Source organism: Pagrus major, chromosome 1, assembly GCF_040436345.1.
Source record: "Pagrus major chromosome 1, Pma_NU_1.0".
NCBI lineage: Eukaryota > Metazoa > Chordata > Actinopteri > Spariformes > Sparidae > Pagrus > Pagrus major.
The window spans coordinates 21,091,297-21,119,243 of NC_133215.1; the positions used below are offsets into that span (position 1 = coordinate 21,091,297).

The 27,947-nt window shown below is 39.4% G+C and overlaps 3 protein-coding genes and 1 long non-coding RNA gene across 6 annotated transcripts; all 4 read right to left on the reverse strand.

The window, feature by feature from the left end:
* Positions 1-785: 785 nt before the first annotated feature.
* LOC140998659 (butyrophilin subfamily 1 member A1-like) lies at positions 786-10,050 on the reverse strand. 2 transcript variants are annotated; one of them, XM_073469019.1, is made up of 8 exons: positions 10,003-10,050; positions 6,076-6,149; positions 5,640-5,978; positions 4,804-5,127; positions 2,735-2,857; positions 1,504-1,548; positions 1,336-1,383; positions 786-1,215 (listed from the first exon to the last, which is right to left on the reverse strand). In XM_073469019.1, the coding sequence occupies exons 2-7, from the start codon at positions 6,143-6,145 to the stop codon at positions 1,337-1,339; spliced, it is 948 nt and encodes a 315-aa protein (XP_073325120.1). In that variant the 5' UTR covers positions 6,146-6,149; positions 10,003-10,050; the 3' UTR covers positions 786-1,215; position 1,336. The 2 variants fall into 2 exon arrangements, with proteins under 2 accessions (XP_073325120.1, XP_073325112.1); XM_073469011.1 differs by lacking the exon at positions 10,003-10,050 and adding an exon at positions 9,311-9,348 and having other exon boundaries at positions 1,127-1,215.
* Positions 10,051-12,774: 2,724 nt separating this feature from the next.
* Positions 12,775-14,314, reverse strand: LOC140999925 (uncharacterized). The gene is made up of 3 exons (XR_012179502.1): positions 14,245-14,314; positions 13,231-13,275; positions 12,775-13,110 (listed from the first exon to the last, which is right to left on the reverse strand). It is a non-coding gene; the product is annotated as an uncharacterized lncRNA (long non-coding RNA).
* A 694-nt stretch (positions 14,315-15,008) lies between these two features.
* Positions 15,009-18,360, reverse strand: LOC140996476 (poliovirus receptor-like). Its single transcript, XM_073466930.1, has 5 exons — positions 18,300-18,360; positions 17,191-17,264; positions 16,755-17,093; positions 15,941-16,264; positions 15,009-15,028 (listed from the first exon to the last, which is right to left on the reverse strand). The coding sequence occupies exons 2-5, from the start codon at positions 17,258-17,260 to the stop codon at positions 15,009-15,011; spliced, it is 753 nt and encodes a 250-aa protein (XP_073323031.1). The 5' UTR covers positions 17,261-17,264; positions 18,300-18,360.
* Positions 18,361-21,306: 2,946 nt separating this feature from the next.
* On the reverse strand, positions 21,307-27,645 carry LOC140999953 (poliovirus receptor-like). Of its 2 annotated transcripts, XM_073470555.1 has the most exons (7): positions 27,601-27,645; positions 26,970-27,043; positions 26,534-26,872; positions 26,016-26,339; positions 23,576-23,899; positions 22,165-22,230; positions 21,310-21,729 (listed from the first exon to the last, which is right to left on the reverse strand). In XM_073470555.1, the coding sequence occupies exons 2-7, from the start codon at positions 27,037-27,039 to the stop codon at positions 21,719-21,721; spliced, it is 1,134 nt and encodes a 377-aa protein (XP_073326656.1). In that variant the 5' UTR covers positions 27,040-27,043; positions 27,601-27,645; the 3' UTR covers positions 21,310-21,718. The 2 variants fall into 2 exon arrangements, with proteins under 2 accessions (XP_073326667.1, XP_073326656.1); XM_073470566.1 differs by lacking the exons at positions 26,016-26,339; positions 27,601-27,645 and having other exon boundaries at positions 21,307-21,729; positions 26,970-27,093.
* Positions 27,646-27,947: the final 302 nt, after the last annotated feature.

The window sequence follows — 27,947 nt, forward strand, 5'->3', positions numbered from 1 at the left end:
AGAATGGTTTACTATACCTTTACATATATGAGAATGAATGAAACATATCATTTAAACGTATTAAAGTATGGGCCCATATTTTGTTTTGTTTTTTATTAAAAACTGAACTAACGCATAAACGTCAATTTGTATCTGTAAGTTGGAACACTTAAGGGGCACTATGTGGTTTCAGAGAATAAATTCAAATTCAGAAATATAAATTTTTTACATAACTGATTAAACAAACTGCTCTCAGAGGAAAATAAGGTCCCCAGGACACTGTTTGAAACTAGAAAAGTGGCAGGGTCCGCCAAATATCAACAAAGTAAAACAGTATGAAATGTTGTTGTTCTTTAAGGTCAGTGTGTTTATTCAGTCATGAAAACGAAGAGTTTGTTTCTTGACTGAAAATAAAGATAAACAACCTCCTGCAAACTCTTTTTCATGCAGTTCACCTGTGCTGCTGCAACCTGACAACATGCTGTAAAGCTATTTGTCCAATACATGGCAGGACTGATATCTACAGTATTTGAGGTTTGCAAGTTCTCTATTCAGCAATATTCATCTTAAATGTGGGTCAACAAGATCTGATATCGTAAGTGATATATTTCATTCAATGATATCAAAATAACATGCCGTGAAATATGATGTCTTCCCTGTCTCTCACGGTTGCCTATATAAACCTGTAGATGTAGATTTGTTGTTTAATGCTGCTGGACTGTGGATTTCTTTGTGAAGGACTCAGATTTTCTGCGACAGCCTGGGATGTCACTTCATGCACACTCTCAGACAGACAGACAAACAGATAGATCGATAGATAACTTTATTAATCCCCCAAGGGAAATAAGTTATCGTCAAAATACAACGGCAAATATTGCAACAATAAAAAAATACTATATACATAAAACTTGAATGTTTTCCTTGGAATGTATTTGTCATGTCAATTTCTGGTTCTAGTTGTTTGCAGAGTAAGTTTGTGTGTTTATGTGGCATGCTGTGCCTCCTACAGAGAGAGCGAGAGAGGCTTTCTTGTCGATACTGTCTTGTAAACTGCCAACACACGCATAAATAAATGGAGGTGAAACTAATCTTCACAGTAATACAAGCTATTCCTAGTTATACACACAGTTCTTTGCAGTAGGAAAAGTGCTGCGACAGACCGACACTTAGCAAACAAGGAAGTTGTGATATCAGGTTTCCAGTAAGTTTGCATATTCCTGTGACATGCTGTGCCTCCTGCAGAGAGACAGTGAGAGAGTTTTTAGTCACCGGATATTATCTTAGACTGCCAATACACATAAATGTATTGAGGTGAAACTAATCTTCTCAACTATTTACTGGAAACATTAAAATCACCTCAGGCCAGGGTGTCTTGGTATTCTTTATCCATCTCCTGATGACCTCCTGCAAAAGGTTTAATACCAAAGTCTGAGTTAATCCTCATACACTTCATCTTAGAAACAGTAGTAAAACAAGTTTTATTAGTTGGACACAGTGAGTAACAATGCTGTATTTCAGGCTTACCTTTCTCTGTGTCTGGCTCAAATGTACGGACTTCCTGATGGTCACCTGGAACAAATTCAAGATTTTGTTGTGGGTTACAGTCCATGGGTTTAAAACCATCACCAAACTAAGCAAGTTCATGACCTGCACGCATAGGAAGATCCCCTGTCCGAGATCCCCTGTCCGATTCATGTGTCAGTTCCCGACACATGAATCAGATTATATTATGATTCAAAGACTGATGATTAGAAACCAAGCCCAGTTTTCCACAAGTCATGGAAAAATGTACAACCTATGTTCTGTGTAGTACATATGATTGTACTTCCCAGGACATCTTTAAAGTCAGAGGAAACCCCAGGGAACAGTTTATTATTTTATGTTAATAAAGTGACACCAAGGTAGTGCAGGGATATTGCGAAAGTTTTTGGTCAGTGATCAACATGTACTCCAACTGAATTCATGAACAAAGTTCAAAGCACGGCAGAAGGAGTACGTGCTCGAACAGGCTTGGAATGCAATCAGACCGTCTGTGATGAGTTAGCTAAGCTAAAACAAAGTAACAACTTCGAAGAACAAAGTATAACTCAGTAAAAACACAAGGGGCACAAAACCAAGAACATACCATGGGGTAAGATAGGACAACACTGCAAGACATGGGAATGAGTTAAGGTGGAACACAAGTGGACGACATGGGTGAACCATAGGGGAACACAGGACGAACTGACAAAGACTGGAGGAAGGACACAGACTATATACACACACAACTAACAAGGGGATGAGGTGCAGGTGGAGAGAGGTCGAGCAACACAGGTGAGGGAAATAAAAACACTAGGAACAGGGAAGGGGCTGATGGGCTGGAGAAGCTGAAGACACTGTAACGATGGAAAGCAGACTGGTGAGGACAGCAAGAAAACAGGAGGAAAAGCAAGGGAGGCAAGACATGATGCATGGTGGTTAAACTTCAAAATAAAACAGGAAACCACAGATGCAAAACCAGAATCATGACACTTACGCTATATTGGAAGATGTTTTTGTTCAAAGCGACTTACATTAAGTTCATTTAACTCCATATGTACAGAGCTAGATCGTTAAAAGCAACATTTTCATTAAAAGAGAGCATTCCAGCCAAATAAGAACAAAGAGTTCAGTGCTACAGTTCAAGTGCTTAGACATTCTGTCTTGAACCTTGTTCATACTCACAAATAAATACATTTAGACCAAAAGCCAAACGAGGCCCTGTGTGGATACTCACGTCGAGATCGCCTTCCAAAAAGGAACACCATCACCACCAGCAATCCTACAATCAGCGATCCGATGACCACCACAGGAGCAACTATATTAGTGATTCGAGCAGACGGCTTTCCTGGTTCCCCACCTGAATAAATGCACAACAAAGCTTTAATGTTCTAATCCTTCAAGTCATGAACAAAAAGAGGAAAGAAGTGTTTGTTAAAATGAGGTATGTAAGCATTTTGTGGAAATTCTCCCTGTAATACTGTTAGCTGCTTACATTCACTTTCTCTTTTACTCCTGCTGGGGTCTGCATTTGAACATCAGCCCTGAATGAAAACGCCAGCCTTGTAGAGAAAGTAAACAAGGTGGCAGGCAGGCAACGACAGATAAACATCAGCTAATAATGAATGACCATGAACAGCTCAGCTAGAGCGCCTAATGGGAACCTGTTGACGATTTAATATTGTGATTTAATAGTGAATCAAAATCTGTATTTCCACTATGCAGCTCAGGCGTTGACCGTCATGCATAGTTTTCTGTCTTTGTGCGGAGCATTGTTTTGAAGTTTTGAAGTCACATCAGCTTTAGAGACATGATGCAGCCTGGCTATTCATCAACTTGTGTATCAAAACAACTACAGCACAGGAAATGGCTGGCTTCAGATAAAACAAACACACAATGTAGTGATGCAGGGGACCAAAACTTCCATCTTTTCTGGAATGTATTTATATGGAGCTCCTGCTTTTTTTGTGGTTCAATGTTTTCAAGGTCAGTCTAACCTGTCAAGTTTTTTTTTCTTTTGAAGACCAACAGGCTCCTGTAGACTTTATGGTGCAGATACACCAAACTGACTTCAAAGAACTAGTACCGATGAAGGCTGACTGTTGAATCACCTCATGTTGCCTATGTCTCTGCCAAAAAGCTGCACTTAAACACAATGCAAAGCAGGGACGGATTGGCCATTGGGAGTACCGGGACTTTTCCCGGTGGGCCAATCAATAATGGGCCGATGGCTGCCCGTTTTTTATTTTTTATTTGTTCATGTATTTTTTGCTGCGCCCTGCCATGGTTACTCTCCCGGCCCAGGGGCAGAGACATGCACCGGCCCACAGAGCTCCGCTGCAGCCTGCAGACACAGCAGAGGCCCATTGGCTTGTCTGTCTAAAGAATACCTGGCCCAATGGCCCTATGATAGGCTACAGAGGCCAGGACTCCCACCCACGCATGTTCTAGACCCCCCCTCGTCCAATCACCTGTAATGACAAGCAGTCATGATGAGTGAGAGAGAGTGAGAGAAACAAAAAACACCAGCACATGAAAAAACGAGAATTACGAAATGGAGAATGTGGGTAAAAAACGGAAAGGCGGAGCTGAAAAACAAAGAGACAAGAAAAAAAAAGCTCTCGCAACTGACGCTGCTAAGCGCAAACTTCAGTTGGGCCGGTCTGGACCAAAGAGTCCAGGGCCGAATTTTTGTCCCAGTCCAGGCCTGCTGCAAAGACTACAGCCGTCGGCCAGCTAGCTCCTATGTTCTGCGCCTGTGTGAGAGGAAATTCCTCTCCATACCACCAGGAAATGGTAGTCTGTGTTCATCATTCAAAAAGGGAAACATGAAGTCTCAGGACTGTGTATTAACATAACCAAAAGAGGATTTTTGAATTGAGAATATGTCTGATTAATAGTTGCAAATAGCACTGGCAAAGAGTTGGAAGCAAAAAATAAGGAGCCATCACGCTAAATGGTAGAAATAATGGATATTAAGCTACAGGCTCTGAGGGCTTTCTCTTTCTTTTTCCGTTTCTCTACTTATTTCCATTTCTACCTTAGTTTTCACTCATTGGAAAATTCATACCTCTTTAATCTCCAAAACCAACAGCAACAACAGAAAAAGCACTACAGTTGGCATGTGGTTTAAGTCTTACTTAAGCAATCTTAAATGAAGGTGTGTTAATGTAACCGTAGTGACATCCGTGTTGCTTCAGATTTCAGGGGGAAGGATGAGCTCATGTGTAACTGTGGTGGAAATGGCTGTATGACATTTCATTGTGTGATGCAGGATTGAGCCAAAAGGCATTAAAGAACATTTACCTAAACGGCCTGATGCGTCTCGTCCCTCTGGTACTTCAAACATGGCCTCATCCTCTTTGCCTCCACTGGTGTTGAACACTGCACATTTATACTTGGAGTAAGTGGATCCTTGCAGCAGAGTCAGCTTGCTCGAGAGGTCAAACAGACCACTTTTTGTCTGCTTCACCTCCAATTCAGCGCTCTTCGTCCAATCCTCGTTCAGCTCACCAAACCAGCGAATCTGACCTTTCGGGTAGCCACCAACAGAGTTACAGACCAGGGTACCACCTGTACTTTGAGTTATTGTCTCAGGTTCAGAGATTATAGTTGGTTTGCTGTATTTGGCTACAAAGAGAAAGCAAACATGATCATAAAGCTGAACATTGCACCACAACATCAATTAAATGACACCAATAAAGTATTGCAAAATTATTACTGACTACAATATTTGACTCATTCAAGTACAATGTGTAAAAGGAAATGCAAATAATGAAGAAACTGACTACAGAAGGTATTTTTGATTTTGATTAATTGTCACAATGAAACAGAAAGCGTCAAACAGAGAGAGACAGCTGAATCTGTTTCATAGAAAATACCAATCTGCTAGTGGAGGAAAGTCCCCTGATCTCTAAACAATCTTCATTCCATCAAAGCCACAATTAAATCTTTCAGCAAGAACATTTTTCTGTGTGTAACTAGAACATATATTATGTTAACAGAAACAGGAAAGACTTTAATCGTGTTTTAGCTTTGAGGTTAGTTATAGGGATTCGCTTTGAAGACTAAAGATGGCCATCTCTCTGTGCCACATAGTTGTCAGAATGTTTCAGTGGTCAAACATGGCTGAAGGCTCTCACCTGTGACTTTAAGGCTGGTCTCGCTGGTCGTAAAACCTCTGTCTGTCATCACTGTGCATGTATAAACTCCCTGATCCTCCACAGCAGTGTCGGTGATGTGCAGGGATACATTCATGTTCTTGGTGTTCCAGGATGGTGCAGCAAACGAGTAGCCTGGCTGTTTTTTAGTTCCCCCTCGGTGAAAAACCAGTAAGGGATCGTCAACTCCCTCTTTCTTCCAACTGACTGTCCGGATTACTACGTCTGTTACCTCTTGAGAAGTTTCGACGGCACACTCCAGCAGTGACAGCTGGCCATACTGTCCCACGTTTTCAGTCTTGCATTGCACATTTACAAAGCCTGTAGAAGAAAATGTGTTTTTTGAAAAGGGATGGGTCGTTACATCAGTAGCAGGCAGAATGTCATACTTCATACTCTCAGATGAGGCAGAACTTACCAGTACTTGCATTTCCTGCAGTGATGTAGATGACAGTGAAAATGAAGATGACAATGGAGGCCATGTTCATTTACCTGAAATGACAGTTAAAATCAACAATTCTTAATGAAGAGACTGGTTGAAATATAACAAACACATACACTCACTGAGGATTTATTTCTGTGAATTAAACTACAGGGTGCAAAGGAAATCAAAGTCAAGTGCACCATGGGCACTATTGGTATTTTTGTGGCAGAGGTGCAGAGGCACCACCGGGGGCTCACTTGGGACTATTGAAATTGATAGCCAATCAAGGGCAAACGTATGTAGGCGTGCACCAATAACAATTTTCTCAACACAGAAAAATGGACAAATAATCACCAAAGACATTCAGTGTGGGATTTATCATGATTGATTTATTTTACAAAGTCTCCTAAAAGACACTGCAGTTCAATTTTGGATCAAAAGGCTTCTGAAAGGGATTCGATCACACCAGAGTCCTCATGGGAATGGCACTTCCAAAAATATTTAACATTAGTAATGTTATGTCATTTATGGCTTTGTTGACACCAGACTTAAAGCTGGGGTTGGTAATTCTGTTTAGAAACATGTTTTATTGTGTTTGTATACAATCTCTTAACATCCAGACAGCAATCAAAATATAAAATGATTTGGAAAAAAAGGAAAACAATCCATCGTCTCTGGCAGCGACAGGGCTGTAAAAACTTCGTCCAATCAATGTTAGCGGCCAAAGATATTGCTTGGACAGACCTCCTGTCCATCAATCTGTCTTTACCTGCCCACTCTGCGCTGACTCCGCCCATTACTCAATGCACGTGACCGGAGTCTACACACCGCACTGCTGGAGTTATTTACAGACAAGAATGGCAGAGAAAGTACAGCCACACTTTTCATTACAGTATGAATTACTGTAAGTCACTTTGGACAAAAGCGTCTGCTAAATGCCCTAAATGTAGCAGCTGTAACTGCAGCAGCGTGCACTGCCAAACAGAGCAAGAAAAGACCAAACTCGAGAAGGCTACAAACAAAAAGAAGTTGGATAGCTCAAGAGGTGAAACGAGAGTCAACATTGGAGTGGCTGTTCAACGATGGCGACAACTGATGGAGTCGAAGGCCTGAAAACGGATGCCATGGTAACTGTCTCTGTTGGACAGGTAATGAGCTGGTTTGTTTTGGTTGGGGGAAATGTATTATTACTCTGCATTATGTAGTCAACGGAGCTAACGTTAGCTCCTTATGTTGCTGTCGTATGTATTAGCTCATCATAACCATCATCAGCCTTGAAGTGTCAGTTCATGACAGAACCATGCCCTGATGATTACACTATTTCTGCAGTCTCTCTCTGACAGGTGAGTGTAGCTCGATGCTGATAGCAACATGGATCAGACCACTGTTATTCATGTAATACGTATCTTTGATGGATACATTTCATATAGAAATTTGTCGTCCTTTCATATCAAGTTAGTTTGCTTTATGCACATGAATGTGCTCCTTAGCAGAGATACAATACGAAAAGGAATGACATTATTTCATTAGCTGCACCAGGAAAATGCTTCAAGTACTGGTCCTAACAGTCACATGTTAGCCTACTGCTTGAGACTATTGCATATTAGTAAGACATTTTTTTAAGAAAATAGACTTTGCATTTCCATTCATGATCTGAGTTTCAGTTGACTACAGTAAAATGTGGGAAACACAGAACAATCCCTATAAATAATCGCTTGTCACCCATTACATAAGCCTCCCATCACCCACCTAACCAGACTTCTATTTTTGCTTTTTTTTTTTTTTACATAGCAACAGTCCTGTGTTGTCTTTGAGATAATCAATAACATTTGTATGCCCTATAAACACATTCAGATGTAACTTTATGTCCTGTAAACACATTTAGTTCTCCATCCTTATCCAGTTTTCTGTAATTATGATATTTTTTCAGATGATGGAACTCCTTTCTCTTAGGCCAAGTACTCCAAGGTGTACAACAAAAAGCTGCAGAGCTTGCACACACTACTGTCAAAATGCATACTAAAAATAACGAGAACGTGAAACTATGTAAATTACTCTGAAGGTGAATTTTTCTAACCCCCCCTCAAACAGTAGAATTGGTAAATATGAAATGACTACAAATGGCACAATTCTGATGTAACAGAGGCAATTTCTGTTTTTTTTCAGGAACATTTAACTAAATAAATAAATAAGCAAAGTTGTGGCGTTATAATAAATTGAAAGTAATTTCAAGGTCTTTGAAAAGCTGTATTTACTGTCAGATAAGTAATTTTACTATTCTTTCTACAGGACAATCACTGCCAAAACAGTAGAGGGTTGCGACATCAACAGCCTGACCTGTTGGCCAACACTGATCCGTGTTTATAATCAGTCGAGAAACCTCTGGATGTCCTTCCTGTATATAGTTGTTTATGCTAATTGCACTGTATATTGTCTAAACGATAAAAGGTACACTATTTTTGTAGTGTTATTTATTTACATGTGTTCCAAGAAATTAAATAAACAAGAGTTTTACCTAATTTAGTTGTTATTATTATTGCATCATGTAAAGTGTAAGAACTGTAATGGGTTGGTTGTTTATGTTGGAAATGTAAAGAAAAGGCAACTATCATTTTCAAGACTTCATTCAAACAAGGAGTAAATACAGAACGACAGATAAAAAGGTGTCAGGCAGAGTTCAGCACTCGATGTGATTGCTCCAAACGTAGTCCTTGAATTCTGGCCTGTAAAGCAACAGATGATTAGATATTTTCATGAAACAGAGCTTGACTGTCCGCAGTATACTGTGAACGCAGACACTTTCAATGGTCAATACTTTAGACATTCCTGGACAAAACTGTACAGATGTCCCAGTTTACATGACATTTATATGATTTTTTTAATTTAATCTATTCGTGCTTTTGACTTGAAGTACCAGCCCTTTATCATTATTCACATTTCTCTACTTACTTATTGTTATGCACCAAAACACAGATTCAAAATGTGGAAAACTACTGGGCAAATCATTCTGATTAGGGCACTTGGTCAACATACTGTACAAACACATATAGTTGTAGGTGGTGTTTATCAGGAAAAAAAGCTGCTGCTAGCTAACCAGCAATAAGTTACAACAGCAAAATACACTTTCAAAACAATGTCTGAATGCTAACAAAGCTAGCTTGACAGCTACCAGTGCTAGCAATGGCTATGTTGTATACGTTCAATATGATAATATTAGGTGTTTACTTACAGGCGAATGAGACATGAGGTAGCTACTTGTTGTTAGATGTTGTGGTGAAAACGGTGCGCTGACAGTCTTCTTCCCACCGCGGCTCGTGAGGACTCGGACTCCGTCGGCGGTATTCGGTTGTCGGACAGTGCGCGAGCGCAGGGGCGGAGTTTACTCCTACTGTATACTTTCAAAATGTTATTATGACTTGACGTTTTTTCCAACTCACCGACCCCAGCTTTCACTTCTTTAATGTCCAGAATGCCTTTTTGTCTTCATCAGTTCAGTTCAACTCTTGGTGTTCAGGCAGGTTGGAGATATTAAACGCCACTGTGTCTGAGCAAAGCGCTTACTCACTTCCAAGCCAGCGAGCATTAAAGCCAAGCCCTGCGTTGTTCCTGAAAAACTGACCACTTTATTTTCGTTTTAAATTATGTTCACTTGGTTGACAGCAGGCTGAAGTACGACACTAGAATTAATACAAGGACTGGTGTGTTCACATTAAAGCAAACATTCTACTTTCTTAAAAACAATACTTTTACCTCTTTACAACCTTTCAAGTATAAAAGGGGCTGCCACACATCCTGTAACTTAATATCCTCTATGACACATCAGCGAATCTGTTGTTCAGTTAATGTGAATTTATATAACATCTACGGACACATCCCACTGTAAAACATAACGATAATTTAGGCTAACTGATGGAAACTTACCGTATTCCTCAAATAATCACGGTTGGAGGGAAAAAGTAAGAGAAAGACATCGACTCCTGTTTCCTGCTTAGTTTCACTTTCGTTTCCCGACAACACTCCGCCTATTCCCATGTATTTCTGCCAGGGGCGTAGCTCTGGCACCGATCCTATCCTGAACAGTCACTCACTGTTTATTATGACAAGTCAAAATGAGTGCTGTGAAAATGTGATATACAGTGTAGACATCATCTGCATCTGATAAAGACCTGGTGGAGGTCTTCAGATATAACAAAAGTAAAATCAATCTCTGTGGCTGATGCATGTCCCTCTAACCAACTCAAATATAATGGGTCAACGTGTCAAGACCCTTGCATGTAAACTATTAATCTTATTTGACTGTTTGTGTACAGTTGTAGTTATAGTTGTAGTTTGTGTTGTTTTCAAATAAACTAAACACTCATTTTAAATAAGCTATTTTGGGAGTTATTTCAACCGTGGACCAAAGATACAAAACAAATGTAAAGCAAAAACAAGCCAAGGAACATTTTTATGAGAGTGTTTACATTCTCCGTGGCCACATAACAAAAAACAGCAAACAAACAAACCACAATTTCAACACACAGGTGCTGGACAAAAACAACAGGAAACCTTACAGAAAAATACAATTGCAGTATGTTTCATTACATTACAAAAATCCTGCAATAAAAACAGAACATAAACATTTCATCATCCATGGACTTTAAATTGTGATCTTGAAAAGATACCTAACTTTGGACCCATTAGACAGTCAGAAGTGGTCTTGGCTGAACAACAGATATTGAAACTGTCATAGACATACAGTCTACAGTGGACATAATCTGTACATCCATGCAACGCTCCTTTAAAACCAATATGAAACCATTGATTGAAAAATTAAAGGTGAAACTCAGCTCCTTGATTCTGTGGACATAGACAAGCACAAGTGAACTTTCTTTCTATATACATCAACTCCTGTAAATCTGTAGTCTGTAATTAGATTCATGAGGAACTCTTACTCAGAAAGTGGACTGTCCTTCTCTCAGTGTACAAGAGAGCTTCTCCAGGTCTTGTCTATGTATAAACATCAAAACAGAATTCATTTTTCATCTAAATGCAGAGAACAGGGGCTTATCAAACCCTAACCCTTTACATGAAGACCCCAACAATAAAAACTGAACCTGGAGTGTCTTCTTTCAGAAATATTACTTCTAGCTCCAGAAATTATTACAACAGATTTTTAAACTTGACACCTGTTGATTCTGGGTGGTTTCAGAAAAGTCTTGTGGGAATGATTAAACTAGACTGCAAATGTTTGTTGTTATTTGCTGGTGTTGTTTTTAAATGGTTAATCCTACACACTTAAACTCTCATTCAGTCACTCTGTATTAAGGTATATACACTTAGTAGGACACTACTGCCCTAGGTGGCCATTATAATAATAATAAAATTTAAACATTTTAAAATAAAAGAAACCAACAGCACATTAGTTTCCATGTAGTTAACCTGTGCTGTTATGGCCTGACAACATGCTGTAATGCCATTTGTCCAATAGATGGCAGGATTGCTATCCATTCAAGGTTTTCCAGATCTGCACTGCCAACACTCATCTTAAATCTGGGTCAACATTATCTGATATTGGAACTGATATATTTTATCTACTGATATACATGAACTGACAAGGCCAGCCTGATAATGAAAACAATTTGCAAGGAAAAGAAATTGAAGAAAAAGAAGTAGCATGAATTGAATCATTCTAACAGCAGAATAAGAAACACTATAAGCTCTTGAGTGGCACATTGCTCTGTTATCAAGTCAGCTGATCAGGAACACGATGAGCATTTACACACAATCTCAAAATTAAGTGTCTACAGGTGGTAATGTGTTATAGACAGGAGTATCAATTGTCACATCTAAGGCCAGCAAATAAATCTTGACACAAGTTGAACATTTACATTGGAAATCATTCTGTCATGTCTGTTCATGTCTGACTCTACTAACAAACAGGTCTCAGATCAGAAATCTGGATCCCAAAAGACTAAAAATGGTGTCAGCCATTTTCTGAGGACTGGTATCAGATAAGAGTTTAAATTTGGCAATGAATGTGCATACTGCTGCTAGAAGTTACATAAACAACAAAGACGGTTAGAGGAAGACAAACATGTGTTTTAGTATTTTGCAAAAGCAAGTAAGTGACAATTGAATATCATGTGACACACGGAAGTGCAACCAGAATCTAACGAGCAAACTTTATCGGTGGTCAGAAAAAGGATATGAAAAAAGCGGGGGTGGAATGTTCTCAGGACAGTGAAGGGAAACACTGGACTTTAAGTTAGACCAGTTGACTTCATTATTGATGTACTAAAACCATGAAAAGCTTCTCAGCAAAGACCCTTAAAGCAAAGGCTGGTAATACCCTACTTTTTAAAAGTTAAAGCCAACATGCATTCATCTAATAACAGTGTCAGCTGTGCGTCCAAAGCCTGATGCAGCTTATTTGTCTTTGCCAAAGACCTTCATCCAAGGTTTCCCCCAGGAAACTGGCACTGCCAACCTTTGATTTGTTCCAGACATGCTGCTCTGATTAATTGCTGTAAATAAAACACGCAATGTAATCGATCATTCGGTGTAACCAGCTGAGTTGAGACAACTAAATTTAAAATAAACCCCCCTTTCCTCTGTAACTTTTGCACAGACATCACACAAAGATCAGCTTTCTCTTTATTACTCAGAACCTAATTTATATCATTATACAAAACTAGCATTTAAGTCCCTCTATTCAGTCCTGGCAATCTGGTTTACAGGACCCTCATGTCTGGTAACCAGGAGTGTCTGTGCCCAGGGTACAGCAGAATTTCCTCCAGCAGACTCTTTGAATGAATGAATCCATAAAATTATTTTCATTATGAATCTGAAAATGGTCAGCAGGCCACTCAACTGTACATCTGGCTCGCAGACCATAAATTGAGTATTACTGGTCTGAACTGTCTGCTACTTCCTTCATATGTTTGAGTCAATCCCACCTGGTGCCACTGGTAATTACTAGGGCAACAAATGATTACTCCATGGTGTCCAGAGTGTCTTGGTATACTTTATCCATCTCTCAATGACCTCCTGCAAAAGGTTCAATACCAAAGTCTGAGTTAATCATCATGCACTTCATTTTAGAAACAGTAGTAAAACAAGTTTTATTAGTTGGACACAGTGAGTAACAATGCTATATTTCAGGCTTACCTTTCTTAGCCTCTGACTCAAATGTATGGACTTCCTGATGGTCACCTGTAACAAATTCAAGATTTTATTGTGGGTTACAGTCAGAGGAAACCCCAGGGAGCAGTTTATTATTTTATGTTAATAATGTGACACCAAGGTAGTACAGGGATATTGCGAAAGTTTTTGGTCAGTGATCAACATGTACTCGAACCTAATTTATGAACAAAGTTCAAAACACGGCAGGAGGAGTACATGCTGGAACAGGCTTGGAATGCGATCAGACCGTCTGTGGTGAGTTAGTTTAAGCTAAAACAAAGTAACAACTTTGAAGAACAAAGTACAACTCAGTAAAAACACAAGGGGCACAAAACCAAGAACATACCATAGGGTAAGATAGGACGACACTGCAAGATATGGGAATGAGTTAAGGTGGAACACAAGGAGACGACGTGGGTGAACCATAGAGGAACACAGGATGAAATGACAAAGACTGGAGGAAGGACACAGACTATATACACACACAACTAACAAGGGGATGAGGTGCAGGTGGAGAGAGGTCGAGCAACACAGGTGAGGGAAATAAACAGAAAAACACTAGGAACAGGGAAGGGGCTGATGGGCTGGAGAAGCTGAAGACACTAACGATGGAAAGCAGACTGGTGAGGACAGCAAGAAAATAGGAGAGAAAGCAAGGGAAGCAAAACATGACACATGGTGGTTAAACTTCAAAATAAAACAGGAAACCACAAATGCAAAACCAGAATCATGACACAAACACTACATTGGAAGATGTTTTTGTTCAAAGTGACTTACAATGAGTTCATTTAACTCCATACGTACACAGCTAGATGTCATTAAAAGCAACATTTCCATTGAAAGAGTGCATTCCAGCCAAATAAAGAACAAAGAGTTCAGTGCTACAGTTCAAGTGCTTAGACATTTTGTCTTGTACCTTTTTACACCTGTTATGTTCATACTCATACAAAGAAATACATTTAGACCAAAAGCCAAACGAGGCCCTGTGTGGATACTCACGTCGAGATTGCCTTTTGTAAAGGATCACCATCACCATCAGCAATACGATCAGTGATCCGATGACCACCACAGGAGCAACTATTGTGGTGACTCGAGCAGACGGCTTTCCTTCAAGTTATGAACAAAAAGAGGAAAGAAGTGTTTGTGGAAAATGAGGTATTTACAGAGTGCAGCTTTTGCACACCTTAGGGTCGACAGGTGCATAGGAGAAGACCGAAGGCCGACAAAATAAGGAAAAAGATTCCCGCATACTGTCCACTTCACTTGCGATTAAGTCTATTGACAACAACGTTTCCGTACTTAGACCTTCATCAGGTTATCTTACAAGACAATGGGGGAGGCTGTCTTAAGTAGATGGATTCGCATGGCCCAATCAGGCCACACCGCAGACAGACATCCCTCAAAATGTCATCAAACACACCTGGACCAACAAATGTACGCCACTGAATGAAAAACTTTTTCTTTAACAAAACATCATAAAAGGTAAAGTTCATTTATCAATCAATGCACGTATGTAAACAATAGAAATAGTATAACAGTATAAATGTAAATACAAAAGTAGGTTAGAGCATCAAAGAAATGTACTGTGGGAACTGGCTAGGAAAAAAAAGCACATATCAAAGATTACAGAACAGGCCAACTCATGACATCACATTAAGAAGTAAGTCATCCAGACCCGGGGAAGCATGGTCTAATATATCTCACAATAAAGTTCACACAAAACAATAGGAATTTTTCTTAGATTCACTTCTATGAATTCTGCACTATCTTCTAGAGCCTGTCCCTAAACAAATGAAAAGGACATAGAATTAGAATTAGGTAAACATACATACATATCAAGGCTTCATAGAAATAGTATTTTTACAGACATAGCCATTGTTTATATTGTTTTAATAAATTATTTAAACTTGCTAGGTGCCTCTTTCTTAACAGTGGAGTACTACTACACTACTACACTACAGTGTGACACCTACATTCACTTTCTTTTTACTCGTGCTGGGATCCGCATTTGAACATCAGCCCTGAGTGAAAACGCCGGCATTGTTGAGAAAGTAAAAAAGGTGGCAGGCAGGAAACGACAGATAAAGATCAGCTGATAATAAATGACCATGAACAGCTCAGCTAGAGTGCCTAATGGGAACCTGTTGAGGATTTTCTCCTTCAATGAGAATAAATAGTTTATCAAAAGCTGTATTTCCACTCATGTATAGTTTTCTGTCTTTGTGTGGAGCATTGTTTTGAAGTTTTGAAGTCACATCAGCTTTAGAGACATGTTGCAGCCTGGCTATTCATCAACTTGTGTATCAAAACAACTACAGCAACGGAAATGGCTGGCTTCAGATAAAACAAACACACAATGTAGTGATGCAGGGGACCAAAACTCCAGGCTCTGAGGGTTTCCCTTTCCTTTTTCCATTTCTACCTTAGTTTTCACTCATTGGAAAATTCATACCTCTTTAACCTCCAAAACCAACAACAACAACAACAGAAAAAGCACTACAGTTGGCATGTGGTTCAAGTTCCTCTTACTTAAGCAATCTTAAATGAAGGTATGTTAATGTAACCATAATGCCCCCCGTGTTGCTTCAGATTTCAGGGGGAAGGATGAGCTCATATGTAACTGTGGTGGAAATGGCTGTATGACATTTCATTGTGTGATGCAGGATTGAGCCAAAAGGCATTAAAGAACATATACCTGAATAGCCTGATGTGTCTCGTCCCTCTGGTACTTCAAACGTGGCCTCATCCTCTTTGCCTCCACTGGTGTTGAACACTGCACATTTATACTTGGAGTAAGTGGATCCTTGCAGTAGAGTCAGCTTGCTCGAGAGGTCAAACAGACCACTTTTTGTCTGCTTCACCTCCATTTCAGCGCTCTTCGTCCAATCCTCGTTCAGCTCACCAAACCAGCGAATCTGACCTTTCGGGTAGCCACCAACAGAGTTACAGACCAGGGTACCACCTGTACTTTGAGTTATCGTCTCAGGTTCAGAGATTATAGTTGGTTTGCTGTATTTGGCTACAAAGAGAAAGCAAACATGATCATAAAGCTGAACATTGCACCATGACGTCAATTAAATGACACCAATAAAGTATTGCAAAATTATTACTGACTACAATATTTGACTCGTTCTTTGGAGTAAAATATGTGGAAGGAAATGCAAATAATGGAGAAACTGACTACAGAGGGTATTTTCGATTTTGATTATTTGTCACAATGAAACAGAAAGTGTCCAACAGAGAGAGAAAGCTGAATCTGTTTCATAGAAAATACCAATCTGCTAGTGGAGGAAAGTCCCCTGATGTCTAAACAATCTTCATTCCATCAAGGCTACAATTAAATCTTTCAGCAAGAACATTTTTCTGTGTGTAACTAAAACATATAATATGTTAACAGAAACAGGAAAGACTTTAATCGTGGTTTAGCTTTGAGGTGAATTGTAGGGATCTCTCTGTGCCACATAGTTGTCAGAATGTTTCAGTGGTCAAACATGGCTGAAGGCTCTCACCTGTGACTTTAAGGCTGGTCTCGGTGGTTGTAACACCTCTGTCTGTTATCACTGTACATGTATAAACTCCCTGATCCTCCACAGCAGTGTTGGTGATGTGCAGGGATACATTCATGTTCTTGGTGTTCCAGGATAGTTCAGCAAACGAGTAGTCTGGCTGGTTTGTAGTTTCCCCTTGGTGAAAAACCAGTAAGGGATCGTCAACTCCCTCTTTCTTCCAACTGACTGCCCGGATTACTAAGTCTGTTACCTCTTGAGAAGTTTCGACAGCACACTCCAGCAGTGACAGCTGGCCATACTGTCCCACGTTTTCAGTCTTGCATTGCACATTTACAAAGCCTGTAGAAGAAAATGTGTTTTTTGAAAAGGGATGGGTCGTTACATCAGTAGCAGGCAGAATTTCATACTTCATACTCTCAGATGAGACAGAACTTACCAGTATTTGCATTTCCTGCAGTGATGTAGATGACAGTGAAAATGAAGATGACAATGGAGGCCATGTTCATTTACCTGAAATGACAGTTAAAATCAACAATTCTTAATGAAGAGACTGGTTGAAATGAACAAACACATACACTCACTGAAGATTTATTTCTGTGAATAAAACTACAGGGTGCAAAGGAAATCAAAGTCAAGTGCACCATGGGCACTATTGGTATTTTTGAGGCCAGAGGTACAGAGGCACCTGGGGCTCACTTGTATATATGGTGGGATTAGAAATAAACTTATTATTATGAATTAGGGGTCAGTGTATGAGGGACTATTGAAATTAATGGTCAATCAAAGGCAAAACACCTCTGCTTAAATGTAGGCGTGCACAGATAACAATTTTCTCAACACAAAAAAATGGACAAATAATCCCTAAAGACATTCAGTGTGGGATTTATCATGACTGATTTATTTTACAAAGTCTTCCAAAAATATCTAACAGTAGTAATGTTATGTCATATATGGCTTCGTCGATACCAGAGTTAACTTCTATAGTGTCCAGAATGCCAGATTTGTCTTCATCAGATCTGTTCAACACTTGGTGGTAAGGCAGGTTGGCGCACGCAGCTAAACTTGAAAAGAGATACAGTACGCAGTTTATTGTCACATAACATTACATCAGACATCACGTTTATTTTTCAGTTGCCCGATCAGACAGCTACATGAGATATTTATCATGCCTGAGCAAAGCGCTTACTCACTTCCAAGCCAGCGAGCATGAAAGCCAAGCCCTGCGTTGTTCCTGAAAAACTGACCACTTTATTTTCGTTTTAAATTATGTTCACTTGGTTGACAGCAGGCTGAAGTACGACACTAGAATTAATACAAGGACTGGTGTGTTCACATTAAAGCAAACATTCTACTTTCTTAAAAAAAATACTTTTACTCTTTACAAACTTTCAAGTACAAAAGGAGCTGCCACACATCCTGTAACTAAATATCCTCTATGACACATCAGCGAATCTGTTATTCAGTTAATGTGAATCTATATAACATCTACGGACACATCCCACTGTAAAAAATAACAATAATTTAGGTTAACTGATGAAAACTTACCGTATTCCTCAAATAATCACGGTGGAGGGAAAAACATCGACTCCTGATTTCTGCTTAGTTTAACATTCATTTATCTACAACAGTGTCTGTCACTGAGTCCGCTCTTTGATGGTGCGCTACCTGTAGGACAGGCAGATCCTCTTCGCATGACCGAAGTGACTGAGACAGGAGAGCGGATGTGCCGACCTGAGGACGGATCCGCCCCGGAGTCCATCGCTATCTGGGTAGCTCTGGCACTGACCCTATCCTGAACAGTCACTCTCAGTTTATTACATGATAAAGTAAAAATAAAGTGGTAGGCTTTCAAACAATTATGGAGCTCTTTTCTGACTGCATATGTGTAGGCTACATCTGTTTGTATATTGCTCGCTATATTGCTCGCTCCAGAAATTATTAAGGTAGGCTATATACGCTCAGTTGCCAGTTTATTTGGTACAAAACTAATGCAGTCAAGAATTTATAACAGGTGCATTGGCTTTAGCTCATGTACCTGATAAAGTATAATGAGTGTATATAGCCTACCTGTCCTATCCTTTTGAAAGAGTTTCTGATTCAGCTCTATGGTCAGTTTCGAGGCCATACTTAGTAATAGCCTATCGGGAGCAAAATATTCTGTAAATTTTTGTGAATTTCCAACTTAATGACTAATTTGTCTAACTTCATGTTTCATTGTGACCACAGATATCATGTTGTGCACACAACATCTTATGTTGAATAGTGACATTTTGCGTCATCTCGATTTATGTACATGCACATGGGTTATTAATGATCTGAGGAGGAAAAATCAATCAGCAAATGAGAAAGAAGAGTTCCATGGGACTATCTCAGGAATGAAAAAGGTCTGACTTACTACCATGCAGCTAACCTGTGCTGTTATGGCCTGACAACATGCTGTAATGCTATTTGTCCAATAGATGGCAGGATTGCTTTCCATTCAAGGTTTTCAAGCTCTGCACCCTACAACACTCATCATAAATCTGGGTCAACATTATCTGATATTGAAAGTGATATATTTTATCTACTGATATACATGAACTGACAAGGTCAGCCTGAAAATGAATGACAATTGAGGTGTTAAGACCCCTAATCCAGAGTCAGAGACTTCATTATTCAGCAGTAATGTTGCACGTCACCTGTTGATGCACAGAGAAAACGATTTTCAAGGAAAAGAAATTGAAGAAAAAGAAGTAGCATGAATTGAATCATTCTAACAGCAGAATAAGAAACACTATAAGCTCTTGAGTGGCACATTGCTCTGTTATCAAGTCAGCTGATCAGGAACAAGATAAGCATTTACACACAATCTCAAAATTAAGTATCTACAGGTGGTAATGTGTTATAGACAGGAGTATCAGTTGTCACATCTAAGGCCAGCAAATAAATCTTAACACAAGTTGAACATTTACATTGGAAAGCATTCTGTCATGTCTGTTTTCCTCTGAAACAGGAGGGAATGACGGTGTTGTCATGTCCAGACGTGTACAACCATTACCCAATACAAGCCACCTGACTGGTGTAATATAATCTACATGAGTGTGCAGCAAAAACAACAATGAACAAATCATTCAAAAAGATCTTTTACAGATGAGAATGTATTTTTATTAAATCAAAAACGTCACAGATCCCAGTGTATACAGTGCATGTTAATCATAAAAACACAACACAGTGTAATCAAAATGTTCGTACTGTCTGTGATTCTGTGGCACATTTCATTCAGAGCGGATGTATAAACTACATCAAAAACATAAACTCACACACACAGAATTAAAGATTTCACAGATTTATAAAAACAGTATATATATGTATATAAAACCGCATTCATAAGAGCATCTTTCACATGGTTTTTACATTTCTGAAATCAACTTTACACTCCAAACTTATATCCTGTTGTTTATCTACATGTGAAAAGTCAATGATTAACCCTGATAACTTTGCTTTAAAGAGCCAAGATTGATCATATACTTTTGAGGATGATGACATGTTTGTATTGAGCACACCTAACTCTTTGTTTTGCTTTGTTTTTAAGTACAGAACAGGATATCTAGCTATGCCCTGCTCTATTAACAAACAGGTCTATTTTTTCAAATTACAGGTATTTCAAATTACCTTAAAATGACACTGACACCAGGCTCTAGATAGGCTATTTAACTGCATTTATATATATATATATATATATATATATATATATATATATATATATATATATATATATATATATATATATATATATATATATATATATATGTATGAATTTTTACAGCCAACACACAAAGATCAGCCTTCTCTCTATTACTTAGATACGGAGCCCCAGACATGACATGGTCAAAAAAATTTTAATATTGGCCACAATATAGCTATAACGTGCGCACGAAATACTAATTCATGGCCACAAAATACTAATTCGTGGCCACAAAATACTAATTTGTGGCCATGGAATAAGTATATTGTGCGCATGAAATACTAATTAATAATATTAGTATCATTCCTGGACAGCTGGGTAAGCAAATTGAGTGCACGTTCTCCAGAAACTGCAATAGCCTACTTGATGTCCTTAAGGTGAGTGTCTTTTCTTATTCTGTTCTAGTCAATATATTGTTTTCCTGCATTTAGGCAGTTATTTAATTAGGCCTATGTTTGATACTCTGTTACAACGGGTAGCCTATCTGCTGACGTCTCACCTGACTTACAAACTGCAATGCCATCCAGGCTTTTCAGAATGTCTTTGTAGCTCATTCCCAGCCTAAAATAAAATTCAATCATACTATCCCTGTCCATCGTGTAGCTTTAGCCCCTCTACTGTCTCTACCTTAGACCTTAGAGAAGGTGCTCTCGATTTGCTTACCCAGCTCTCCAGGAATGATATTAATATAATTAATTAGTATTTCGTGCGCACATTATACCTACTTCGTGGCCAAATATTAGTTTTTTGTGGCCATGAATTAGTATTTTGTGGCCATGAATTAGTATTTCGTGTGCACGTTATAGCTATATTGTGGCCACAATTTAATTTTTTTTTTGACCATGTCATGTCTGGGGCTCCATAATACGAACCTAATTTATATCATTATACAAAACTAGCATTTAAGTCCCTCTGTTCAGTCCTGGTTATCTGGTTGCCAGCGCCCTCATGGGTGTTAACCAGGAGTGTCTGTGCCCAGGGTACAGAGGAATTTCCTCCAGCAGACTCTTTGAATGAACGAATCCATAAAATTATTTTTATTATGAATCTGAAAATGGTCAGCAGGCCACTCGACACCCCTTCTAGCTCGCAGGCCATAAATTGAGTATTACTGGTGTGAACTGTCTGCTACTTCCTTCATATGTTTGAGTCAATCCCACCTGGTGCCACTGGTAATTACTAGGGCAACAAATGATTACTCCATGGTGTCCAGGGTGTCTTGTTATACTTTATCCATCTCCTAATGACCTCCTGCAAAAGGTTCAATACCAAAGTCTGAGTTAACGATACTGTAACGATAGAAAGCAGACTGGTGAGGACACCAAGAAAACAGGAGGGAGAGCAAGGGAAGCAAAACATGACACATGGTGGTTAAACTTAAAAATAAAACAGGAAACCACAGATGCAAAACCAGAATCATGAAACATACACTACATTGGAAGACGTTTTTGTTCAAAGCGACTTACATTAAGTTCATTTAACTCCATACGTACAGAGCTAGATGTCATTAAAAGCTACATTTTCATTGAAAGAGTGCATTCCAGCCAAATAAAGAACAAAGAGTTCAGTGCTACAGTTCAAGTACTTAGACATTTTGTCTTGTACCTTTTTACACCTGTTATGTTCATACTCACTAAGAAATACATTTAGACCAAAAGCCAAACGAGGCCCTGTGTGGATACTCACGTCGATATCGCCTTCTGTAAAGGATCACAATCACCACCAGCAATACGATCAGCGATCCGATGACCACTGAAGGAACATGAATAACAAAGCTTTAATGTTCTAATCCTTCAAGTCATGAACAAAAAGAGGAAAGAAGTGTTTGTTAAAATGAGGTATGTAAGCACTTTGTGGAAATTCCCCCTGTAATACTGTTAGCTGCCTACATTCACTTTCTCTTTTACTCCTGCTGGGGTCTGCATTTGGACATCAGCCCTGAGTGAAAACGCCGGCCTTGTAGAGAAAGTAAACAAGGTGGCAGGCAGGCAACGACAGATAAAGATCAGCTGATAATGAACGACCATGAACAGCTCAGCTAGAGTGCCTAATGGGCACCTGTTGACAATTTAATATTGTGATTTAATAGTCAGTCAAAAGCTGTATTTCCAGTATGCAGCTCAGGCATTGACCGTCATGCATAGTTTTCTTTCTTTGTGTGGAGCATTGTTTTGAAGTTTTGAAGTCACATTGAGACATGATGCAGCCTGGCTATTCACTGACTTGTGTATCAAAACAACTACAGCACAGGAAATGGCTGGCTTCAGATAAAATAAACACACAATGTAGTGATGCAGGGGACCAAAACTTCCATCTTTTCTGGAATGTATGAGCTCCTGCTTTTTTTGTGGTTCAATGTTTACAAGGTCAGTCTAACCTGTCAAGTTTTTTTTTCTTTTGAAGACCAACAGGCTCCTGAAGACTTTATGGCTCAGATACACCAAACTGACTTCAAAGAACTAGTGCCGATAAAGGCTGACTGTTGCCTGTGTCTCTGCCAAAAAGCTAAAACACACTGCAAAGACTACAGCCGTCGGCCAGCTAGCTCCTATGTTCTGCGCCTGTGAGAGAGGAAATTCCTCTCCATACCTCCAGGAAGTGGTAGTCTGTGTTCATCATTCAAAAAGGGAAACATGAAGTCTCAGGACTGTGTATTAACATAACCAAAAGAGCACTTTTAATTGAGAATATATTTGATTAAAAGTTGCAAATAGCACTGGCAAAGAGGTGGAAGCAAAAAATAAGGAGCCATCACGCTAAATAGTAGAAATAATGGATATTATGCTACAGGCTCTGAGGGTTTCCCTTTCTTTTCCCGTTTCTACCTTAGTTTTCACTCATTGGAAATTCATACCTCTTTAATCTCCAAAGCCAACAACAACAACAACAGAAAAAGCACTACAGTTGGCATGTGGTTCAAGTTCCTCTTACTTAAGCAATCTTAAATGAAGGTATGTAAATGTAACCGTAGTGACATCCATGTTGCTTCAGATTTCAGGGGGAAGGAAGAGCTCATATGTAACTGTGGTGGAAATGGCTGTATGACATTTCATTGTGTGATGCAGGATTGAGCCAAAAGGCATTAAAGAACATATACCTAAACGGCCTGATGCATCTCGTCCCTCTGGTACTTCAAACGTGGCCTCATCTTCTTTGCCTCCACTGGTGTTGAACACTGCACATTTATACTTGGAGTAAGTGGATCCTTGCAGCAGAGTCAGCTTGCTCGAGAGGTTAAACAGACCAATTTTTGTCTGCTTCACCTCCATTTCAGCGCTCTTCGTCCAATCCTCGTTCAGCTCACCAAACCAGCGAATCTGACCTTTCGGGTAGCCACCAACAGAGTTACAGACTAGGGTACCACCTGTACTTTGAGTTATCTTCTCAGGTTCGGAGATTATAGTTGGTTTGCTGTATTTGGCTACAAAGAGAAAGCACACATGATCATAAAGCTGAACATTGCACCATGACGTCAATTAAATGACACCAATAAAGTAATGCAAAATTATTACTGACTACAATATTCGACATGTTCTTTGGAGTAAAATATGTGGAAGGAAATGCAAATAATGAAGAAACTGACTACAGAAGGTATTTTTGATTTTGATTATTTGTCACAATGAAACAAAGCGTCCAACAGAGAGAGACAGCTGAATCTGTTTCATAGAAAATACCAATCTGCTAGTGGAGGAAAGTCCCCTGATCTCTAAACAATCTTCATTCCATCAAAGCCACAATTAAATCTTTCAGCAAGAACATTTTTCTGTGTGTAACTAGAACATATAATATGTTAACAGAAACAGGAAAGATTTTAATCGTGTTTTAGCTTTGAGGTGAATTGTAGGGATTTGAACATCAGCCCTGAGTGAAAATGCCAACCTTGTAGAGAAAGTAAAAAAGGTGGCAGGCAGGCAACGACAGATAAAGATCAGCTGATAATAAATGACCATGAACAGCTCAGCTAGAGTGCCTAATGGGAACCTGTTGATGATTTTCTCCTTCAATTAGAATAAATAGTCAATCAAAATCTGTATTTTCCACCACCCAGCTCAGGCGTTGACTGTCATGCATAGTTTTCTGTCTTTGTGCGGAGCATTGTTTTGAAGTTTTGAAGTCACATCAGCTTTAGAGACTTGTTGCAGCCTGGCTATTCATCAACTTGTCTATCAAAACAACTACAGCACAGGAAATGGCTGGCTTCAGATAAAACAAACACACAATGTAGTGATGCAGGGGACCAAAACTTCCATCTTTTCTGGAATTTATTTATATGGAGCTCCTGCTTTTTTTGTAGTTCAATGTTTACAAGGTCAGTCTAACCTGTCAAGTTTTTTTTTTCTTTTGAAGACCAACAGGCTCCTGAAGACTTTATGGCTCAGATACACCAAATCGACTTCAAAGAACTAGTGCCAATGAAGGCTGACTGTTGATGCGCCTGTATGACAGGAAATTCCTCTCCATACCACCAGGAAGCGCTAGTCTGTGTTCATCATTCAAAAAGGAAAACATGAAGTCTCAGGACTGTGTATTAACAAAACCAAAAGAGCACTGTTAATTGAGAATATATCTGATTAAAAGTTGCAAATAGCACTGGCAAAGAGGTGGAAGCAAAAAATAAGGAGCCATTGCACTAAATGGTAGAAATAATGGATATTAAGCTACAGGCTCTGAGGGCTTTCTCTTTCTTTTTCCGTTTCTCTACTTGTTTCCATTTCTACCTTAGTTTTCACTCATTGGAAATTCATACCTCTTTAACCTCAAAAACCAACAACAACAACAACAACAACAGAAAAAGCACTACAGGTGGCATGTGGTTCAAGTTCCTCTCACTTAAGCAATCCTAAATGAAGGTGTGTGTAGGAGCCTAAATGCAGTTTTCTTGTTGATAGAATAATTTAAGTTCATTAGAAGGAATAAAGATAAGAATATTTACATTATTTACAGTTTTATACATATGGTTTGTTTATAGCAAGGCAATAAGTACATGTTTGGGTAATTTCAATATTTGTGGACAGCTAAAATTATCCTTTATAGTTTATTTGTGGTACTTTATAGTGGACAGATGTATTTTTGTTTTGTGCAGACTGCACCTTTAATGGATCACTCTCGCGAGTGTTTTGCAGGTAATGTGAATTTGTGGTCAGTCAGGACAAGCGGGGAGTGGAGCCATGTAGTTTTTTGACCTCTCTCTCGCTCTCTCTCTCTCCAGTACTTTCTCTCATTACGCGTATAGGACGCGATTTGTATTTAATTTTGTGACAATTTATTTTTTGTATTTTTCCTGCATTTTTTTAAGTAAACATTTCAAGTTTACCTACGAGTCTCTGTGGATTCTTTGGAAGTGGACAGGAGGGAGGTTGTTAAGAGCATCAGACTTAGGCTTCACCTACAGTGTGTTTATTTAACCATAGTGACATCCCTGTTGCTTCAGATTTCAGGGGGAAGGACGAGCTCATGTGTAACTGTGGTGGAAATGGCTGTATAACATTTCATTGTGTGATGCAGGATTGAGCCAAAAGGCATCAAAGAACATATACCTGAATGGTTTGATGTGTCTCGTCCTTCTGGTACTTCAAACGTGGCCTCATCCTCTTTGCCTCCACTGGTGTTGAACACTGCACATTTATACTTGGAGTAAGTGGATCCTTGCAGCAGAGTCAGCCTGCTCGAGAGGTCAAACAGACCACTTTTTGTCTGCTTCACCTCCATTTCAGCGCTCTTCGTCCATTCCTCGTTCAGCTCACCAAACCAGCGAATCTGACCTTTCGGGTAGCCACCAACAGAGTTACAGACCAGGGTACCACCTGTACTTTGAGTTATCTTCTCAGGTTCGGTGATTATATTTGGTTTGCTGTATTTGGCTGCAAAGAGAAAGCAAACATGATCATAAAGCTGAACATTGCACCACAACGTCAATTAAATGACACCAATAAATTATTGCAAAATTTTTACTGACTACAATATTTGACATGTTCTTTGGAGTACAATGTGTGGAAGGAAATGCAAATAATGAAGAAACTGACTACAGAAGGTCACTTTGATTTTGATCACTCACCTGTGACTTTAAGGCTGGTCTCGGTGGTTATAACACCTCTGTCTGTCACCACCGTACATGTATAAACTCCCTGATCCTCCACAGCAGTGTTGGTGATGTGCAGGGATACATTCATGTTCTTGCTGTTCCAGGATGGTTCAGCAAACGAGTAGCCTGGCTGTTTTGTAGTTCCCCCTCGGTGAAAAACCAGTAAGGGCTCGTCAACTCCCTCTTTCTTCCAACTGACTGCCCGGATTTCTAAGTCTGTTTCCTCTTGAGAAGTTTTGACGGCACACTCCAGCAGTGACAGCTGGCCATACTGTCCCACGTTTTCAGTCTTGCATTGCACATTTACAAAGCCTGTAGAAGAAAATGTGTTTTTTGAAAAGGGATGGGTCGTTACATCAGTAGCAGGCAGAATTTCATACTTCATACTCTCAGATGAGGCAGAACTTACCAGTATTTGCATTTCCTGCAGTGATGTAGATGACAGTGAAAATGAAGATGACAATGGAGGCCATGTTCATTTACCTGAAATGACAGTTAAAATCAACAATTCTTAATGAAGAGACTGGTTGAAATGTAACAAACACATACACTCACTGAGGATTTATTTCTGTGAGTTAAACTACAGGGTGCAAAGGAAATCAAAGTCAAGTGCACCATGGGCACTATTGGTATTTGTGTGGCCAGAGGTGCAGAGGCACCACCGGGGGCTCACTTGTATATATGGTGGGATTAGAAATAATATTATTATGCATTAGAGGTCAGTGTATGAGGGACTTTTGAAATTTATGGCCAATCAAAGGCAAAACACCTCCCCTCCCCCTGCACCGATAACAATTTTCTCAACACAGAAAAATGGACAAATAATCACTAAAGACATTCAGTGTGGGATTTATCATGATTGATTTATTTTACAAAGTCTTCAAAAAATATCTAACATTAGCTGCCACACCCTGTAACTTAACATCCTCTATGACACATCCGTAAATCTGTTAATCAGTTAATGTGAATCTATACAACATCTACGGACACATCCCACTGTCAAAAATAACGATAATTTAGGCTAACTAATGAAAACTTACCATATTCCTCAAATAATCACGGTGGAGGGAAAAACTCAGGGAAAGACATCGACTCCTGGTAGTGATGTGTCGGTCGCGAACGAAACGTTACAGACACAGCACACACAGAGAGAGAGAGAGAGAGAGAGAGAGAGAGAGAGAGAGAGAGAGAGAGAGAGAGAGAGAGAGAGAGAGAGAGAGAGAGAGAGACAACACGCTGGAAAGGTGAGAAAATGAGTGACGGCCGGAAACGCAGTAAAATTGAGTGTAGAGTATGCAAGGTTAATATCTCATATCGAGCATGCTCTACAAATAACCTGCACAGGCACGTTAGAACTGTACATCCATCAGTGCAGTTGAAATAATAA

Bases quoted from the DNA above. Each gene is read 5' to 3' on its own strand.
- LOC140999953 (XM_073470555.1), bottom strand. From the start codon at position 27,039: ATGAACATGGCCTCCATTGTCATCTTCATTTTCACTGTCATCTACATC. The intron at 26,873-26,969 runs GTAAGTTCTGCC...TTTCTTCTACAG, and splicing joins TGCAGGAAATGCAAATACTG to GCTTTGTAAATGTGCAATGC. The intron at 22,231-23,575 runs GTATATGTTCTT...ATGTTCCTTCAG, and splicing joins AGATGCATCAGGCCGTTTAG to TGGTCATCGGATCGCTGATC.
- LOC140998659 (XM_073469019.1), bottom strand. From the start codon at position 6,145: ATGAACATGGCCTCCATTGTCATCTTCATTTTCACTGTCATCTACATC. The intron at 2,858-4,803 runs GTAAATGTTCTT...GCATTTATTCAG, and splicing joins AGACGCATCAGGCCGTTTAG to GTGGGGAACCAGGAAAGCCG. The intron at 1,384-1,503 runs GTAAGCCTGAAA...AACCTTTTGCAG, and splicing joins TGAGCCAGACACAGAGAAAG to GAGGTCATCAGGAGATGGAT.
- LOC140996476 (XM_073466930.1), bottom strand. From the start codon at position 17,260: ATGAACATGGCCTCCATTGTCATCTTCATTTTCACTGTCATCTACATC. The intron at 16,265-16,754 runs GTGAGAGCCTTC...TTCTCTTTGTAG, and splicing joins GACCAGCCTTAAAGTCACAG to CCAAATACAGCAAACCAACT. The intron at 15,029-15,940 runs GTATATGTTCTT...TCATTTGTTTAG, and splicing joins AGACACATCAGGCTATTCAG to GGACAGGCTCTAGAAGATAG.